This window comes from Empidonax traillii, unplaced genomic scaffold, assembly GCF_003031625.1.
Source record: "Empidonax traillii isolate 1590-97213 ecotype Southwest subspecies unplaced genomic scaffold, ASM303162v1 scaffold57:size2250009, whole genome shotgun sequence".
NCBI lineage: Eukaryota > Metazoa > Chordata > Aves > Passeriformes > Tyrannidae > Empidonax > Empidonax traillii.
In genome coordinates this window covers 1,853,813-1,874,547 of record NW_020955250.1, presented here as the reverse complement: position 1 = coordinate 1,874,547, position 20,735 = coordinate 1,853,813, and the positions used below count along the sequence as shown (strand labels likewise).

Below are 20,735 nucleotides of genomic sequence, written 5' to 3'. Positions count from 1 at the left end.
TCTCAGTCCTAAAATGAGCTGAGCAGTCTTTACAGTCAGTTGGAATCAAAGGCAAAAAGCACCTTCTTGGATTATTTTAGAAATTTTGCAACTTAAATGGTTTGCTTCTCTCATCCTTAATGTCTTGGAGCCGCATTCTTAGACGACATTTTAGACTTCTGCTTTAATTGTTCTGTTTTCAATATTCTTGTGCCAGTAACTGTTATGTAAATGTTCTGTAATAGTTTCTATTTTCAAATTTTATCAGCAGATTCATTTTTTTTTAAGTCAGGTGAGTAAACATCATATATAAAACTTCTGTGTATGTGATTTGAGGTGAAAAGGTATTCAGTGTGCTGTCTGAACATTTTCATTTTTTAATAGAAATTGTTTTATAAGTTTGAAGCTAATGTAGAAGAAGAACACTTTAAATGATACTTTTATCTCCAAAGACATTACTATTGGGTTGAAATTGATTGAAATTATAGCCTTACTGTTGGCAATTAAATTTATATCTGTTGTCTTAGCAAATGTATTTTACATTTAGGCTACCTTTTTATTTAGAGTAGATTGTTAATAGAGAAGTATCTTATTCATTCTTCCAGTATAGTGAAATGATTTTAAAGCACCTGAGTGCATATGCCATTATGATTCATAAAAAATACTTCATGTTCATTGTGATTGCTTTTCCAAATTCTGTGTTCTTCGCATGTCTGATCTATTTTATGGCCTCTGTATGAAGTCACTGTGCTTTTCTGCTCGCTGCTTTTAAAATGTAAAGAGCTTCCCAAATACTGGAGATAATTGTTCTGCCATCACTCTGTAGGAGAGCATTGTTTTTCAGGAGGAAGCAAAGAATGATGGATAGTACCATTACCCATGCTTAACTAATCATCAAGTTATGTGGTTTGATTTGAGACAGTCTCGAGCATCTGAAGGGAAATTGCCTTGTGTAAAATCCTCACTCTTGGGTTGCCTGCTTTCAGGTACATTACGGAGCCTTGAATTCGTTTGAAAGTAATTTGTGTCTCATTTCTCTGGTGTGCACCCGGAGAAGACTGACAGTGCTTGTTCTTTGAGAGTGGGAGAGAGCTCTGACATATATCAAGTGTGTGGCTTACACCTGCCCTCCCAGGGTTGATGGCCACAGCCTGTTCTTTTTGGACTGTTAGGGGAACAGGAGTGTCTGACGCTTGTGTTGCCTTTTCTGCTCAGTTGCAGAAATTCAGAGCTTCTGAGCTGTCAGCTATATTACCATTATTCCACTGTATTTATTACTTCATAGCATAGTAGCTAACAGTATTTTATGCTTTCTTATTATGTTGCTTCAGTCTCTATATTTCCTTTATATTTTGTTTTATTTTATTTGTTCATTTCATTAAATAGACTCCCACTCACCTTGGTTTTCAATACAGGAACCATCCACTGGAGTTTTTCAGGCCCCCCTGGGGCAGTAGCAAACTAATAGGGCCTCTGCATGGGGATGCCTGTTAATATCAGTATCTTGCTTCTAGCTTAGATTTCCCTGATGACCACAGGTATCCATGAAAAATGTTCCTTCTGTGTGCTGGAAACCTTGAAGAAATTGTTTTCAAAGAGGCACATTTGGTGTGCCCAGGTATTGCATGGTCACCTGTACAGCCCTGCTTATGACACTTCAGTTTTAAGCTTGCCTTTGCTGTCTCCTCAGTGGGTTTTATTAGTGGTGATAGTTGGGGAAGGAGGAGTATAGTCCACTTCATCTTGAGCTTTTCTTTGGGTCCCTTGAAGGAGATCATCTCTTCAAAAAGGTGATGTCCATTTCCCATAGATTGAAAGTTATCTACCTGAAGTTAATTCTGTTGGATGCTCAGCAGATTGTGTGGCCCAGCTGGATCTGAAAGGAGTGAGAGATTCGAGTTTGTCATTTTCCAATAAGCGGAGCAGGCACAGCTGGCTATCAGTTTCATGCAGGTTCTGCCATGAGTGTTTGTTGGAAAGCTGGAGGCAGTTCTTCACTTTCCTCTACAGGGTGTACCCCAGTGCAGAGCTTTCCTTTGGCAGTTTTGGCAGCATTTCATACTCTTTAAACCACTGGTATTGATGTAAAGAAAGCCTCTGCTGATTTTTAGTCTCCATTTTAGAATCATTAAAATTCACACCCCAATGAAATACAGGTTTCTTCCAAGTGGTAGATTGGTAAACAGGGGCACTGTCATGTCCTGCTGGTGATATTTACATTTGTTGTGTTCCACCGGTGTGTTTTAATAATGATGTGAGCCATGTCTAAGTGCTGTGACTTTCCAGATGAAGTTGGTAAAACTTAGATGTACAGTACACATTAGAAAGTTGGGATATTATTAAAAACAACTCATCCTTGTCCTGTCCTAGACTCTCACAGCAGAGCTGACTGTGGGCACACTGTCTTGCTTTCATTCTGCTTACTCCTTTTAATCCATTTTGCTACTCGTTTACTTGATTTCTGTCCAACTTTTGGGGGTTGAGAATTCTCAAATTGAGACTTTTGTCTGTTGTCTCTGCCTTTGCTGCCTGCAGTGCAGAGACAGGCTGTCACAGTATGAGAGACTTCTCTAAATTACAACACTGCTGGCCCTTACTGCTGGCAGTGTCTAAAGCAAATACTCTGAGCAGCTGATACACAATCTTGTCTACACAGCACAGTATTAAAAACGTTGAGGCAGGTGCCTGGGAGTCCACAACAGACTCATTTTTCAGTTCTTTTTGATCCATTCTTTTTTCCTTTTTTTCTGTGTTTGTATCCAGTAACATGCAACCCTTTTGTTTGACCATTACTCATGAAGTAAGCAGTGTTTGTTTGGTTTTAGGTGCTCTGTTTGTGCAGTCAGTATTGTGCTTCATCAGTAGCACTGCCTACTAGTCTGTTCTCGTGCAGTTAGAGTGCAGTTTCTTCATACTTCATGCTGCTGCTGTTAGCTGTTATGGAAGGAGAATATATTGTGTGCATCCATTAATTTTTTTTAATCATTCACATCTCTCCCTCTCTTAAGAGCCTTTACTGTTTTTAGTAGGGTAGAAAAGTAGAAAAGACTGGCAGATCTTCTCTGCTTAAGAGAAATGACTGCTTGTGCAAACCTGATGTGAAGGCTGCCATTATTTACATCTAAGCATGAGACCCAAGAATGAGAAGTTTGCTTCTAGAGAGTCTGCAATTTCAAGCAAGTATTTGTGTGGAAGACTCTGGTGTGTTACTTTTACCTGTAGTTCACCTGTCAACTTTTTTCCTTGTACATCTGAGGTGAGATTATTGTACTCATGGACCCTAATTTCATCCAGTTCTTATCATTTAGTCTGTCTTATTTATTATAAGACCATTTAACTCACTCAAAACCATTAGGCATTATGGTGGTCTAATCATCTTGTTTAATAGCTCATCTTGTATTGTCTGACATCAAAGGTCAACCATCAGAACCATTAATTCAGCTGAGAGATATGAACTGGGTTCTGCAAAACTGGAAGGGATTTCACAAACCAAGAATCTGGCAAAGTTTCTATTTGAATTGAAAAACCCAAATCTGAAGGTTTCTATTTTGTTCTGTACTGTTTTGCTTGAAGGATACTAACACACCCAGTGTATATGAGACCACAGAAAAACTCTGGAGGAACTTTATTAGCTTGAGTCTAGGCATATAAGTTCTCTATAAAAACTAATATTTATAAGAATATATATATATATTCTGAAGCATGCAAATGGCTTTTTTTTTTTTAAAAAAGAGAGATACTGTCAAATTATTAGTGTGTTCATATGCATATGTACCTCTGCTGTGTTGTCATGAAAGCTGGCAGATTAGGTTTTACTTTGTGCATGAGAAAATTCTTTAATGGCTTTTCCTAAACACTTAAAATATGCTACTGCCTTTTCAAAACAGCAAAGGAAATCTCTCTTGTCATTAAATTCTTCAAGGTAAACTCCTGACAATTAACTGCTGTTCTTTTCCCTAAGAAAATACTGTGTTCTTTATCGGGTATAAAACTTACTAAATAACTTTTTGCAAACATCTTCCAAACATGTAGGATTTCAAACATCTACAAACGTGTAGGGTTTTGTGAAAGTAAAGAGGATAGTTTAAAACTCCCCTTCAGCGTGCATACATCTCAAACTGTGTGCATATAAAACTATAAATACAAATTGCTTTTAGAAATGCTTGAGGAGCAGAAGTTAGCTTCTGTTAAATATCTGAAGCTCTGATGCTCTCTTCAAATTCAAATCACTTTTTAACCTGTCTTTCAGGTATTCAGGTTCTGAATGCTTTTTCCCAGTACCTTTCATTAGAGAAAGGTATCTCTGCAAGTCTGTACAGTACACCTTTTTTTTCCCTAGGACATTTGTTCATGGCAAAACTATCCTTGTGAAAGGCAAATCTATGTAGAAATAGCATATAGGTATCATGATTACCTAAAAAAATTTTCATCTGCTATTTTGTTCCAGAAGGGTGTTTATCTTATAATTAAGGAAGAAATATTCCAGAAGGGTTTTTTTCAGCCTCATCTGTTTTGCAACAGTAGAGCTCCCCTAAATGATTGAAGATTGCTGCTCTACTTGAATAACAAAACTTGGATTGCTTAAGACAAAAACAGACTGTCAGCCAGACATTAATGCTGCTCAAATTTCACATCACAAACACCGCTCAGCATGTAAGGTAGTTGGTTTGTAAAGAGCCTGAGCAGGCTGCTGCAGATTGTAATTACTAATGTAATAATTACCGTAACTAACAGAAATGTGACTTGACTTTGAGCTTTCTGTCCTCATTAAACTTGTTCACCTTCTCTGAAACTCTCCATGCTGCATGCTAGCACGGAGCAGTCGTATCCCCCGACCCAGCATGAGTCAGGGGTGCAGTCGTGATACCAGCCGTGAGAGCAGTCGAGATACAAGCCCTGCTCGGGGCTTTCCTCCACTTGGTGAGTACATGTAGGCATTGGAGCTTTAAGGGTCAATATTTTTTTGCCTTTTTCCCTTGTTGTGATTGCCCCAAGACACTGCTAGGCGGAATGAGCTCTTCCCTGTCCTCTGGATTCCTGACACTCCCCCTTTCCGACCCTGCTTTTTTCCCCTCTGTTTTCTTCTGCATGCTTCAATTCTGGTTCTCAGTGTTTCACTGTTAGCAGGAAAATAGTTTAGTTTGAACTTTTGCAATTTTTAGTTTCATAAAATCAGCTTGTACGGGGCTGCTGTGCTTCGCTTTACAACACTGATGGAAATCTATGGGAGGGCAAACCTGGATCTCCTAGGTCACAGTGGTAGCATTGTAGTCTGTTGTAGTCTGTTGTTGAGTGACTCTGATTGTTCACAATCTGACTTTCTTACATCTAGATACAGATACAGTATATAATTTCTATATTAAATCCCCCATCGGAGATAGCAGCTCTCTTTTTATAGAGGTTTCAAAGAACATTGTTAATCATCAGTTTAGTGGCAGATGCTGTTTTAGTTGGAAACTTTATCAAGCAGCTTAAAATCGTGCAAAGACTGAGGTTTTAAAGGAGCATCATTGAAATGCAGCTTAAGTGTACAGTACAAATAGAGAATCTCATTACAGTTACCACATGCAGAAGTTTTTCTGCACAATGCTGAATACAGCAAGATAGTTAATGTTTCTGATCAAATACCATGTCATATATTCAACCAAATACATTACTTGTATCAAAGACCTGTCATCTCAGACATGAAATATGGTTTATCTCCAGACCTTCTTTGTTTATGTAGTAATTTGATGAAGAATGGTGTTACAGGATCTATTTTGCACATAGTGACAAAATTAAGATATATGATACAGTGTGCAAGTGGAACATAGCACAAGTTAATATTGGAGAGGCTTTTGGGTTCAAAGACTTCATTATATTGAGCTATAAAATAATCATTTGCTTTATCTCTAATATCTCAATTTTTGGTGAAAAATAGGAGGAGTTCAACTTTGCATTCATAACTTAGTTCATAGCTCTTTAAGATAAATGGATGAACTTTTTCTGATGGAATAAAGCTGATTTGATACTAGAGCTATAAAAAGACAGTAAATATACAACTGCAGCTCATTTTTATAGTTAACTTGCCTAGCTTCAATTTTGGATGAACCTTTTTTCCTCCAGCCAAAGTGTATAAGCAGGCTGGATTTCAGGGTTAACTCATCAGTGTTCTGTGTCACTTGTGCTGTGCTTTGTTTATTTTATTGAAAATATGGTAGTTGAAATATTGTCTTGAGCCCTTGTTCTGAAAAATTAATACAATGTATCAGAATCAGGGTTGGTGTGGGCTTTGTATGTCTTCACCAGTTCTGAGTCTCACTTGTACACTGACTATAAAATTTTAGTTACAGATGTGTGTTACAGTTTGTTACAACATTTATTGTGGGGAGAGGGTCATCTCATTTTAACTCATGGGTTTTAATTATGTGAAGATTAATGCAGTTCTAGAAATACATTGTTAAAGGTTACATGGGGAGGGAATATTTGTAACAGCAGTAACCCAATGTAGTTGTTATCCTATTGCCTGTTCCTTGTGCTTTAACTGAAGTGCTTTGAGCTTGAACATGTTCATGAACTTGTGTAGTGTGTAATTCATTTCAGAGAAATTTATATATGTCAGTTTAAGCCAAAACAATATGGTTCTATTACAGTATTTTTAGAACCCAGTTAATCTTGCAAATGCAAAGATAATATAATCCTCCTGTCCATGGTCTGGTTTTGCTCGTAAAGATTAACTTGTATATTCGTGGATTATACTCAAAGTAGCTATATGTATAGACAGGATTCTTGCATTTAAGAGGTATTATGGTCAGTGTCAGAACCTACATCTTGACCTTTAAATTGCTCTTGTTTTTGGGCTGCTGTGCGGATCTGCAAGTCTGTGCATCAAGAGTCTTGCCTCCTATGTTAGTAAATACCCGTTAAGAGTCAGTCTGTGCTCAGCCTGTTTGTAGAGATGAGAGGTTCTTTATTTTTTTTGTTATTCTTGTTTCTCCATGAGACCTAATCTTGCAGTGGCGTCCACAGGGGCGCAGTGAATGATATGGGAGAAAGCAATTGTGAGCTAAGAACCTTAATTGTGAGATTCAGTATAATCCTGCACTGATCCTGCAAATCTTTCATGAGTTTACTTATGATGTCAGTGGGATTGTTCTCTTGAATAAATGCATGTGTTCTTCATAGTCAAAGACCACATTGCATATTCTGTATAATTTTTATTGAAGCTCTCACAGTTGAAAAAAACCAAAAATTTTATTTTTCTCATTTTGCTGATTTCTACTTCATAACATTAGTATTTGTGTTTATGAATTCCTTACCTTAGAAAGAAGACTTAGGAGTTTTTCTTCTGCACACATATATGCATAATTGACAAAGCCTGTTTGTATTAGAAGGTGATTTTGATTTATTTTTTCAGTCTTGACGGTACTAGTTATGATGTTAAAGCAACAAGGCCTTCAGAGAGTCTGTGGTGATGAATTGCTCAAATGAACAATCAGTTTCTTGGGGCAGTTGCTTTGAGCTGGTGAGCATGTCATTGCTAGATGTAGGGAAAACTTCTTTAGAAAAACTGAATTTATGTAATTTGGAAATGTCTGGGCCAGTTTTTCATTTGCTTTCATAAAGAACTCACTTGTTTGCTGAATCCAAGAAATGAAAACCTCTCCAAAGGCGTTTTGTGACTGATGTGCTGCTAACAACTGGGAACTGAAGTGGGAGCTATATTTGGTTTAGGCTCCTCTGCTACTGCATGTGCTTCATTGCTATTAACAATTTGTATACATGTGTAATTCTAGATAGGTTTGTGATGTGCATATTCTGGTTATCTGTGCATGTTCATACCAAAGTTCAAGGAACATGTATACACAATTTGTTAAAAGCAAGACACCCTTGGCAGTAGCCACACCTGCAATATGTGTGTACGTGTGTTTTCTTGGAAAAGAAACCCAACCCGGGGACCGAGACACAGTGGTTGGTGACCTCCCTGTATGACTCTTTCTACTTATGTGGTTATGCATTCTCTTCGTTAACATTTCTTTATGCATAGGCTAGAATGTTGTGGAAAAATACCTGCAAGCACAATTTGTAACCATTCATCACGGCTTCACTCTGGGGTTTAGATCAGACACATCTAAATCCTTCTCTGTAGTTATGTGCTCCACGTTCTCGTTGATGGCCGTCTTCCAGGCCTGTGGGGTCTGGAACGTGACCGATGTGCACTGGGGTGATTTTGCTGAGCTGCGCCCAGTTTGGGGCTGTCACAGATGAGTTGTGTCGTGCATCGTGTTTATGGTCACGAGGGGAAGGGGAGGAAGCTACAGACGGAGGCGTTGCTGTGGGGCTTGCACTGTATCTGTTATGCATTCATATACAGCCTCATTTCCCTGTCACTATGAAACACCTTTACCGGTAGCGGTCACACGCATCCCCTTCGGATTGTGGCATTTTCTGTCTCGGGTTAAATGTGTGTTAATCCTGTGGGTGTTGCCATTCCTTCTACTTGCAGCTTCTCGACGTCATTCCAGGTCCACTAGTGCTCTCTCCACTGCTGATTCTGTTGGGCAGTCAGGTGAACAAGCGCTAACTGCATGAATCCGCTTCTTATACGTAGTCTTGTTTTACACCATCTTAACATTTGCCATCGTGTGCATCAGCCAGCACTTGGCATGTGCTTCTCACCGCTGCGGGGCTTTCTGTTCTGGTTTTGTTCAACGTGGCTTTTTGTTTTGAATTTCATTTATTGGATGTTTTTAATTTTATGTATTTTAGGAACATTGTGAACAGTGTTTAAACAAAGGGTGATCCAGGGCTTACCCAATTCTCCTGTAAATTGGCTCAGTTGTGCAGCATGGGTCTAGAACTGGATCCCAATGGGTTTCATCCCATTTATTACTAAATATTCTGGACTACTATCTCTGTTAATGAAAGTTCTTTGGGATCCTCTCCAAAATACGCAAGAGCAGCAAAAATTAAGCACCTGCTGGGCTTTCAGAATCAGCTCTGAAGCTGATCTACCCTTCCTATAATTCTGAAGGCCTTGTCCAAAGTACATGGAAGTTGTTGAAATTATTCCCTTAATTTCACTGGGCTTTGCGTCAGGCAACTGATGCTCGCATATAATGAGAAAAATCTGCAGTTGCTTCTTCCTCACTTCTGTGCTGGGTTCTTATGGAGAACCTGTAACTCCCTTTGAAATCAGGATATTTCACTGGGAGTCTTAAAAGAGTTGAACAAGCGCTGCTGGCTTTGGGACAATAGAGACTTAATTGTGGGGACAAAGAAGATGAGGCCTTCAGTGTTTTCTTGGAGGCTAAAATTGCATAAGGAACTTGTGATACTGAAAGTGATTTAATTATACCCCTTCAGATAGGGAGTGAAAAATACTCTGTTTCTCATGAGTCTAGGTAAATGGCTGTCACTTAATTAAAACTCTCAGAACATTTCCATTATCAGGTTACTCAACAGACATGATGCAAACTGATTTGACTGGCATTTTTCAAATAACAATTTGAATTTGTATTTAACCAAAGTAATTTAGAATATTTAAAATAGCTTGATTGTAATACAGATTTAAGCTTTGTTTGCGTTCAGCTTCCTGTGATAGTCACTTCATGCTTGGCTCTGGTGGTTTGATACGAAGAATAATCAAATTTTATATGGTTACCTGTGTCATACAGAAGGCCAAAATCTTCTGAAAAATGGCAAAAAAAGGGTCAAAAATGGTGGTTGCAAATTTTCACCAAGTTTGTAACAAGTATAATGAATCTAGCCAGGGAGACAAGGGAATGTGGCCAGAGCATATTCTGCTGATTTCTTGCCCAGTAACATTGGGCTTGTACTGGTTATTCCTGGAGCCAGATGTATTCCCAGCCCCATGTTAGAGATATGCTGAGGTCTCTCCTAAGGTCTTACTTCTCCACTCAGATATGGGAACAGTGTCTTGGGGAGAAGCCCAGAGTAACTTGGGTGTTATGAATTCAAAGATCACTGAAAAAATTAGTTCAGAAAATTCCTGATAGCCATGGAGGTAGATAGAAGCCAGCATGCCACACTGCACTTAATGTGTTAGAAAAGCTCAATTTTATTTTTTATGCTGGGTATTTAAACTGATCTACAATTGAATTACTTTGTCATTTTGTTCTTCATTTAATAAAAAAGCCAAAACAACTATCTACCCTTTTCTAATGTAAATACTAAATTTATGTGAAAACAAATGACAGTGGTATTTTTGATGCTGTGTAATTTCAAAATTTAAAGCCAAATTCTGATATCAGTAACACTTGAGCAACTCCATGGAGTTGGTTTTAAATATAAAACTGAGTTCAGGACTTGTCTCAACATTTACAGACCTTGTGTTATACCAGATATTATTAGTACGTAGGAAAATCCTTGTCTTCTATACATCTTTGTAGTGTATGTCTCTGTAGTTGTGACTTCAGTTTCAATCAGACCTAACACGTTGTCATCTCCTCTGTGCTTCTGTTGAGAGTGCACGGATCTTTCTATTTTAGGGATAAAGCACTATTTCACCTAAATATTTGAAGTGATTCTTCAACCCAAGTGCATTAAAAAAGGGGATAGTAATAACACATACAACTTTTATTTTTTTTGTGAAATGTCATGATTTGATTACTTTTTGGCAGTAGTGCTAAGAAGTTTGTTTATTTTTTTCCCTTGTAATGTGTTTTGTAGAAAATGTGATTTTGTTGTAAATCAGAAATGTCTTGTCTGGGTCCATAACTTGAAGAAACAGTAAATTTTGGTAGATAACGCTTCTGTTTAAAGTAAACACTAGGCTGCAGAGGTTTTTTTACTTCTCCAGATACTTTGGTTATAAAATTTTTCCCTATTTCCTTTCAGTAGCTTAATCTCTGATACATTCAAATAAAGCTTTGGAATTAGGACAGTAGACTGGCAAACTTCAATCTCTGATTTAAATTATGCATGTCAGTGTGAGTTAATTCCTTAAAAGATATTTCAGTGCAGTAGGTTCTTAAAGAAGAAAGGAATGAAGTTTTGTGAGAAGTGCAGTATTTTCCCAAAAAATACATTAAGCTGCTGAATACCACATTTGACCTCAGTTTTTTGTAAATCCACAATATAGCTGGGAAATTTGATGAGCAGTATTTTTCCATTGTTAAATTAAATATAGATGAAGTATTAAAAGACCTGTGTGACTTGATCCCTCTCTCATGCTGCCTGATGGCTACCTCCTGTGTGGATCAGCTGAAGCTCCATTAAATGGGCTCATGCAGGTTGATTCTGAATTTGCTGTCAAATCTCTTATTGGCATGTGTGGGTGCAGGGGAGAGGTGTGTACCCTGTGTCCCTGAAGGGATATTCTAAGTCTTTCATGAGCGAAAACAAGCCCATATGGAAACAAAAACTTGGAATGTCAAAACCAATGTTCCTGCTTATGGACCAAAGGCAGGATCCCAGTAATCTGGTGTCTGATCTGCCCCCACCTAGAAGGACTAGGCTGCCAGAGCCTGGCCTGTGGTACTCTAGTCAGTGATTCTGTCACATCCTTGCTAGCCTTCCTTTTTTGAATTTGGACTTTGCTAAAGAAACTAATTTCAATAACTTTTTTGGTAGATTTGGCAAATTATAAAGTAAACTAATTATTGTTAGGAGTGTGAATGGCATTTTAAACTCAATCCCTGTTGCTTTGGATGCCTTTGAGAGTTTTGCCATCAAATTCAAAGGGAAGAAGATGATCCTGTATGCTCAAAAGATCAGTTTTGATAGAGAGCTGTGGCATTTAAGCTGCTTCTTAAGAACAGTACTAAACTAAAAATTGGAGTCACTTCACAAGTAAATAATAAACTTTATTTTTATACTGTGAGGGCATAGGAGGATTTTGTACTGGTTAATCAAGCCTTGAGACATAAAATAGGCATAAATACTAGTCTCACATCCTTGCCTGAGAAAAGGCTGCAGGATGGATGAGAGCTTGGGTATTAACATGTTCTGTCTCTCTGAAGTTAATGAGAAGCTTTCTCTTGATTTCTGAGAGTGCCAGATTGGGATGGGCATGTCTGCCTCTGACATTAAAATAAAACTTTGAAACAGCTGTGTAAAAAGAAACACAAAATAGATACCCTGCTTCCCAGTTTAAAATAAATAAATAGAAACTTGCCCTGAGGATCCAAAATTGTCTTAACACCCAACAAACAATAGTTTATTTCTTACCCTAGTGACAAACTCTCTGGAGCTCTGGGTAAAAGGGTGTTTAATGGAAAAGCACTGTGAGTTCCCAGAGCCCGTGGGGAGAACTAGTTGGGCACCTGATTAGGATTCCAAGTGAATGTGAGTTCATTTAACAATCCTTTTCAATGTTGTCTTTTGTGCAGACCGGTTTGGACTCGGACAGCCAGGCAGGATTCCTGCTTCTGTGAATGCCCTGCGAGTCCTGAGCACCAGCACAGATCTGGAGGCTGCTGTGGCCGATGCACTGGTAAGAGGAAAAATACAAAATGCTTCCAACTCCGGAAAGTGGCTTAAAGTTACCTGTACGTATGTTCTCCTCTTTCTAAATAGCTTTGTTCTGATTGTGCCAGTGTCTGATGCTGTAGAGTTAGTTACCTTTTGCTGTTTTGTCTTTGGGTATATTGGCAGCAGTATGTTTTCCCCTATTCCATGTTAGTTTTCCACAGTTGTTATCAGATGGACTGTGGCTTGGTCCTAGAGCTGCAGGATGGGTTGTATCAGCTGTTTGTCTTTCGAGTGAAAGACTGTCAGAGGATGTTCACGGCACCGTGAGGGTGCTCGTCACTCGTGGGGTTGGAGATTTCCATCAGTCCCATTACCTGCATGGAGACTTTGTCAGAAAAACAGTGTCCTCTGTTAGAGTCGATTCCTGATCAGGTTTCAGCAAGAACTGAGAATTTCACAAGTTCCTGCCCTGTGTTTATTTGCACCTGGATAGACACTCAGTTGGCTCATAACCTGACTTGCATGGAATTGGTACCATCTCATGCAGTTAAGTTGTATTTGTCTAGTTTGCTGCCAGTACTTTCAAACATTCACTGCTTTTACCAGTAAATTTATTGTCATCCTTAAAAATTTCATTGTCCTATACAATCTTACTCTACTATGGTAGCTCTTGGCTAGAACCCAAAAAATGTGTTCCGCTCCTCAGAAGGCGAGTGTTGAACCTTTGGATTTACCTCAAGTATTTGGGGGAGAGAGGATGTGTAGAGGCAGGAGAAATTACTGTGTAGCATTAGCTGGGTACCAGTGGGTCTTCTCGAACTCTAGATGTGAACTGAGGGAAAGATTTCCTGATGTATCTTGAGACACATATCTCAGAATCTGTCTCAGGTTCTCTTTAAGGAAGATGAACTATCCCCAGTGTTTGTGGTGGATGGCCTTTCTCCATTTCCTAGTTCACCTTTCCTAAGGTTGGCTAGCGTTTTCTTTTTTGTGTCTGATTATCACCCAGCTCATGTTACCTATTAGAGTACTCCTAGAGAAATGTCCCTTTTTACAAAATTTACCTTTCGAAACAAAAAAAGTATTTCTGAATAATAGAAAGGTAAGACAGTATATAGTGAATGGCACTGTTGCATTTAGTGGGCTGAATCATTAGTGAGGGTTTTCATTACCAAATACAACAAACAACATGTGAGCCAGTTCTGCTCTCAGCACCTCAAATTTGCCACCAGAGCAGTTCAGAGTACATAATTACAGGCAATGTTTTGCCTGTGTAAATGAAATCAGGTTTTATCCTTGCATGTGAGCAGCTGCTGAATACAGGTTTCGTGAGGGAGGAGAGTCACAGTGTTTCAATTGACTGCTGAGCATTGAGGTTTTTTTTGGGTGTGACTTAATCTTCAGCTAGACTTAGAGAGTTCTCTTTTAAATATTTCATCTTATAAAATAAATAACATTATACTGCGGTGTTAAAATCTTGAAGGGTTGAACACTTCAAAAGGGAAATACTTAAGTCTAGTTGGAAACCAGGTGGTGCTGCTGACTCTTTTGATCAGTCTGAATTTGTATAACTTTTAGGGGATGCAATGCAATGTTGCTGTCCCTTTCTTTTCCACCACCGCAATTTGCTCTGTTTCTTGGTTGTCTTCTCACAACAGGCAGTTTACAAGCCCTGTGCAGGCTCCATTTGAGAGGGTAATGTGTTGCCAGCTTTTACCCAGTAGCCTTGTTTTCAGAGGATTTTTCTTTTACAAGTAGTAGGAAATAAAAAGAACTTCTCCAAAGATGGCTTCAGCCAAATTCTCCATTTAAACAAAACACAGGGGGTCATTTTGTGACCTCTACTCCCTCTGTACAAATCCCGTTGGATCCACTACTTCTGTTTGAGCTGGACTTGGCCTAAACCCACAGTGTCTATACTGGGAATCAGTGCTTCGATCTGTCAGAAGACCTCAAAGGATGATGGAAACTTTGCTGTTAAGTAAGGCCTTTAAGCCAGGGGTGCCAACCAGGGGGTCTTAAAAGAAGCTAATCTTCAAAAAAGTATGGCGTAAGAACTGTGGTTTGAAAGAGAACTTGGCAAGTGAAGTTGATAAAATGTGCTGTACTGTAGATAGTGGCTTCCTCACATCAGGATTTCTATGTAAGACCCTAAAACGAAATGCTACTAATAATATGTGGGGAAAGAAATCATCACCAAAAACTCCGGTGTCTTTCAGTGCAGAGTTTCTGAAAAGTAAGCAAAGAGGTGCTGCATGTAGATCTGTTCCTAAAAAGCAGATAATCTCACTTCTAAGCTCCCTTATGGAAATTGTAGGCAATATGAGAAGCACAACAGTTAGGAGATAGTCAGACATTATTATACCCACTTTTATTTTGCATAAACTGTATTTTTTTTATTTTAATTTGCTAAGACACATTTGCTATACGTTTTTGTTGCATAAACAAACCCTACATAAGCTTCTGACATAATTCTCTATGCTTTTTCCCACCCTTCAATATTTTCCTGCCTACAGCTGTTAGGAGACTCCAGGAGCAAGGTACTAGTGCTTTCTTGACTTTTTATTTCTACTTTCCAACTCTCCCCACCTTGTTGCTAACGCCCATGATACTGCACTTGAGTTAATTTTTATGCTTCAATCCTCCAGTCCTAGTGGAAGCAAAACTCTGCTGGCTTCACAAGTCTAAGAGCTGCAGGACTGGACACTGGAAGGAATTCTGTAGCAAACACTTTAGGATATAGATGATCTTTTTTGATACATTGTCTTCTGAACCCTTTTCTGTTAAGGTTCATTTCAGAGTTTGTTTTGCTGCCATTATTATTCTAATATTCCTTCTGGAAGTTTCAAGGTAGTCAAAGATGTAGCTAAGGGAATTAGGTCTTCTAATGCTGTGCTATGGAAATGAGTGGGATTTGAGTACTCAACTCCCTTGGCAGCCTCTGGAAAAATCCTAGCCCAAACAAACTGAGAAATTGCCATGTCCTATGTCCAGTGTACTTCTAGAGTCACTTCATTATCAATATCAAAGTGACTGTGCATGCCAGTGCAGATTCTTTCAGCTCTTTCTTTTTTTTTTTTTTTTTTTTTTTTTTTTTTTTTAAGTAGAGGTTGTGTCATCATAGCATCTGTAACAATGGAACTGACCATTATTACCAATAAAACAACATCTAATTTCATTAGCAGTAACTAATTCCACTGGGCATAAATATCTTGCTTTCCTGCTGGGGAAGGCAGGCCCTACTCCCCTTAGTCACTCAAATAGTCTCGTTGAAATCAATGGGATCTGTCTTGCTCTACTGTGAGAGATAAGCAAGCGGTGCATGGTGACGTCTTTAAAACACGTATGTCACTATAACAGCAGCATTAATCTTCCTCTTAGTGATTACAAATAGAATGTTTTTCTTTTGGCATTGATGTAACTATGTATAACCTGGTAAGTCTGAGTTTCCCCTTTTCCAGAAAAAGCCAGTGAGAAGAAGATATGAACCCTATGGGATGTACTCCGATGACGATGCCAACAGTGACGCATCAAGCGCTTGCTCGGAGCGCTCCTATGGCTCCAGGAATGGGGGCATTCCACACTACCTGCGGCAGACGGAAGATGTGGCTGAGGTCCTGAACCACTGTGCCAGCTCCAACTGGTCTGAAAGGAAGGAAGGGCTTATAGGTCTTCAGAATTTACTGAAAAGCCAGCGGACACTGAGGTGACCTTCATAGTTTTATGTGCCAGTAATTCATGAGGGATGGCTATAGTCAGAAGTCAGTAATATGTGCCTGCTGTATGGAGACAGGTAGTATCTTTTATGGCTGTGAAGGCTTTGTCTCTACTATATGGGAGTTCTGTTAATGGTGGGAAAAATTCCTGCTATGTCATCAGTATAATTCTGTTAAATTGTGGCAGTAATGTAGAAGAGGCTCAGGTAAGCTGTCTTCTCTTGACCTTCCTCTGTCTCATGAAGACCTCCAGTGGAAGGTGCACAGAGCAGCTCAGTGAGGTTTCCCACAATGATGGTACTGTGAACATACTCGAAGGGTGGTACCATTTTTTCCTTAGTCTGTTTGAACCTTCAATGTTTTTTTCTACAGCAATTTAGTTGGCAAAGCAAACACTGCACTTATTCTAAAATGAGTCAGGGTGTGTGTGTTTCAGAGCTGAGATCAGACAGTGCTGACGCTGGATATACTTTGACTCCTTATGAAGACTGTAATTACAGATCTTGTTTATAACTTGAAAAATCTTATATCAGAAACTTGTGTCCTGTAAATTTAAGTGTGTAATGTAGAGTGAAGATTCTTAGGGCAATGAAGTAGGTGTACCAGCTCTGAAACTTTTCTTATGGTAAGAGAGGCGGGCCTTTTTTCCTTGTTGAAAACCACGAAAAACCCTTCAAACAGCTTTGACAAGTCACCCTTTAGAAGAGGTCTTCTGATTATCCAGTAGTTATGTGGAAACTCCTGATGGCCACAGGTCATGTTAAGTAGACAACTGGCTCTCAGACTTTTCATCCTTAGTTTATGGTGAAAGTATTTGAAGTAAGCTGTTTATCTCTTGGCTCCTTTGAAGATAACATTCACAAATAGCTGTGACAATTTTATTTTCCTGTTATGAGTAGTATGTTCTTAAATTATGGCCAAGTTTATAAGTGGTTGTTGCAGGATTTATAGCCTACTTACTTGTATTCGTGCAATTGTTTCCGTTTTAAAGGGTCTTCACACTGGCTGAAAATATTTGATGGTTCACATTAACAGTCTGAATGAAAATGTACTGAGAGCAGACCTTGAAAAGTTGTTTTCTTGCCATCACAAAAATATTCTAGCACTTTGCATGATGTGATACAGTCCTTAAATATGAAGTGCTACAGATTTTTAGAATGGGTAGTTAGTCTCTAGATCAGAGATGCTTTTTGATGTGATCTATTTCTGAGTCTCTTAAGACTACCCACACGTATGCTGTCTTTCTTCTTTCTCTTCAATGAACTGTCTGGAAAAACTGTGGCACATCATATACTTGTGTGAAAAAGTTGGGTGAGACTTTGATTTTGCCATGAAGGTGTGTGAGGATTATAACCAAGCTTTGGAGTGCTGTTGGGGAGAGTTGCAAGGAAGGAATTGCTGACAAGTTTTGGTGATGGGCTATTTATACAGATCAATAACTCTTATGAGAAATGCCCGTGGAATTACAGTATTGATTTCAACCCTGCTGGTTGCAGTGTTTGAACTGTGCTGCTGTCACTAGTCCCTCAAGCTATCAAGTTGCCTTAGCTTTGATCCTGAATAATTTTTAAACCTGTCCCAGAAACTACAGCTCTGCACAGTTATTTTTTAATTTGATACTGAGTTTAGTTCTCTATATTTCATTTTGGTTTTCTTTTGATCTGCTTCCTCCTTGGTTCAGAGTTGATGTTCTAAAGATTAGATTTTATCATCCTGTTTGTTCCCACGGCATCTTGCAGAACATCATCAAGGTCATTAATCCATGGGGCAAGTCTGTCTTCTAATTAAACCTTATATCTTCTATTGTGGTGTGACAAGTTAATAAAAGGCAGTGATGTGGCTAGGTTTTCTTTAGTATTCTGAACTGAAAGATGGCTGATCCTATATTAGCTGGGATTTGCATATCCAGAGATGTGCATGCAAAGTGGAACGGCACTTACCTACCCTCTTTGTTTCGTACAGCCTCACATGCCCTGCTTTTCTAAGGGCTCCCCATGAGGTCTTCTAAACAAAACAAGGCCAGTGGGTCCCTTAAGGAAATGTTCTCCCACTGCCTGTTGTAGTTTAGTGCTTGCATTCTTAGCTTGGGTCTGTGAGCATTTAGAAACAGTCACGTTTATATTGATGGCTTTATATAACCTTTGGCCAGAAGGAAAGTTCATTAAGTCTAATAAATAGGGGTTCATTCAGCAAACTGCAATCTACATGAAGTCAGGAGAGTGTTGCAGTCATTTTGAGACTGTGCAGCCTCATCCTGAATTAACCTGACAGCTTACTGTGATGTTGTTACAAAGACTTCTTCCTCTCTATCAGATTCTTAAAACCATTTGGTTTGTGCCCTTTTAAAATTTGATCAGACTTTCATGCATAGATTTATTTGAAAAAAAATGCCTTGTGTTACTTATAAATAGCATAAAATAGGTGTAGACTATTAGCATCTTCTGACCTGTTCAAGGTTTGTTTTTAGAACGAGAGAAGTTGATGGACTGTAGAATTAATATCAATCTGGAAAGATGTTACCTGTAGCCAAAACCTTCAATAGCTGTTTTCTGAGCAGTCAGTGTGCATTTCACTGGTTGCTCTGGTTTCATAGTAATTGTGAAAAATACCCAATTGCATCCATAGTACGCAGGAAATGTAACCTAACTACCCTGCTGTTTTTGTTTGCACCATAAACAAGCAAAGATTCTGTATTCTTTGCCAGTTTGCCTTGAAGGAAAGCTAAGATTTTATTTTCAATACCTTGCAAGTAAGAGCTTTGGCATCAAAGAGTTCTGCATATGACTCAAATTCAATATTTTATGCAGCATTTTTTCCCCCTTCTGTAAAAAGAGCACTACTGTGCACCTACTACTCTCTTACTAACAGGAACTTAGACTGTCCCTTGATTTAATTCTCTTCTGATGATTTGTTGATTTGTCTTCCATTTCTGTGTATTTGTCTCCTGAATATGCTTATTGTCAGACTGTGGAGTCTGTTCTGATCTGTTAATAATGTGTGATTCTAGACAGATATTACTGAAGCAACTGAGAATTTAGACCAGAATATTTCATTAGTATATAACCAGACAACACTAAAATTCTCAGTTTACTTGGAAATTTGAAACCTCTGACACAAAGGAGACTTGAGAAACCTGTTCTTTAGCTGAAAAAGACAGATGATTCAGTGATTCAGTGATTCAGTGACCTTGACTCAGGCAGAAACTAAGTGCCTCCCAAATGTGCACATTTCAAGTTGTCTTCTGAAATTCAGAATACAGAAGAAAATAAAAGCATAAGAAAATCCAAATGTCTGACTTAAGATTTTAAAGAAATAAATGTTTATTAGATTTCTTAATGTAAAACTGGTGACCCGAGCAATTAAACTGGAACGCCACTTGAGGCTTTGCCTAGATATACAGAGTTTTCAGAAGCATTATTGAAGTAACATTTAAATCTTTCAGCTGTTAATATTTTTTTTTCCCCTCCTGCAACTAAACCTTTAGCATTAATATCATATTTCACTTATGTGTTTCAGCCGAGTCGAGTTAAAAAGGCTGTGTGAAATATTTACTCGCATGTTTGCTGACCCTCACAGCAAGGTAAGATCACAAAGACTTGGCTCGTGCTCTTATGTTACTGTGTGTGCACATTTGACACTGTTCCAAGAGGAGTGTTTTGTATTTCTACCCCTGCCATCTGCTGGGGGAAACTGGCATTTATAAATCTTCTCGATTTTCATCTGTTTTACAAGGAAAGGGATGTCCTTCAGTCTCTCTTATGTTGCTAGGAACCGGTCACTCCATGCTTCCTAAGGAGCAGGTCACCTCCTGGAGCGAGAAGTTCAGTTTTATCTGCACTTCTTAGGGAGTCTCCTGGTGGTCCGTGAAGGGTCATGAGAATCACATTCACTGGGATTTGTGTGTTGGATACACCTGGGAGCAATACGGGGTCTCCCCAAGATACTATTCAGAATCTCACAATTCATGTCTTTCATACAGCGCTTTGCCTTCTTTATAACACTGACCTTTGAAGTTAAAGGGCATGACATGAATTTACAGACATTTCTTGAAAAAAAGTGGGCTAGAGGATGGGGAAGTTGGGTCCATAGGCGTGTTCAGACCCAGTGGTCTTCTGTTAACGGGTAAGTGGGACCAGGGAAAAGGGAAGAGGGAGTTTCATACCCTTTCCTTAGGAGGTTTGCTGTTGAGGGCAACCAGTAATGTCTGGGTAAAAACATCTGCTGTTGGATTAAATACAATTTGAGAAAGAATAAGTTTGTATAAATATTTGTACTTCAAGACCACTTGGTAAACCAGTTTTAATAAGTGGTGGTAAGGTGGAGATTACGTGGGCAGGCAGGGTTTGGTGTGTGTTGTGTAGAGTGAAGGTATAACTATTTGTTCGCAAAATATTTCCAATTTCTGAGTAAAGTGAGAGTTTATTGCACTCTGGACTCAAGGACGTCCTTTCTGGCAGCAGTGATCTGTTACCTGCACTGCTTTTATAGAATTATTGCTACAAACTTATTAGTTGTGGTGTTAAAACACATGTAAACTTTGTTCATATAAATGTATATAAACATACATGACTTTCATGACTGAGGAGACTGGGTCTGATCCAAGGTTTATAAGGTATATAAAGTAAC

The 20,735-nt window shown here is 38.7% G+C and overlaps 1 protein-coding gene across 10 annotated transcripts in view; it reads left to right on the top strand.

Moving 5' to 3' along the window:
• CLASP1 (cytoplasmic linker associated protein 1) overlaps positions 1-20,735 on the top strand; it is a 177,675-nt gene that overhangs the window by 109,591 nt on the left and 47,349 nt on the right. For 3 of the 10 annotated variants that reach the window (XM_027879754.1, XM_027879752.1, XM_027879751.1), the window contains 4 exons: positions 12,312-12,415; positions 14,910-14,933; positions 15,855-16,099; positions 19,626-19,689. In XM_027879754.1, coding sequence (XP_027735555.1) covers positions 12,312-12,415; positions 14,910-14,933; positions 15,855-16,099; positions 19,626-19,689 — 437 coding nt within the window. Of the gene's footprint in view, positions 1-4,791; positions 4,900-8,464; positions 8,528-12,311; positions 12,416-14,909; positions 14,934-15,854; positions 16,100-19,625; positions 19,690-20,735 lie in introns of all 10 variants that reach the window. The other 7 variants (XM_027879749.1, XM_027879745.1, XM_027879746.1 and 4 more) reach the window with 5 other exon arrangements.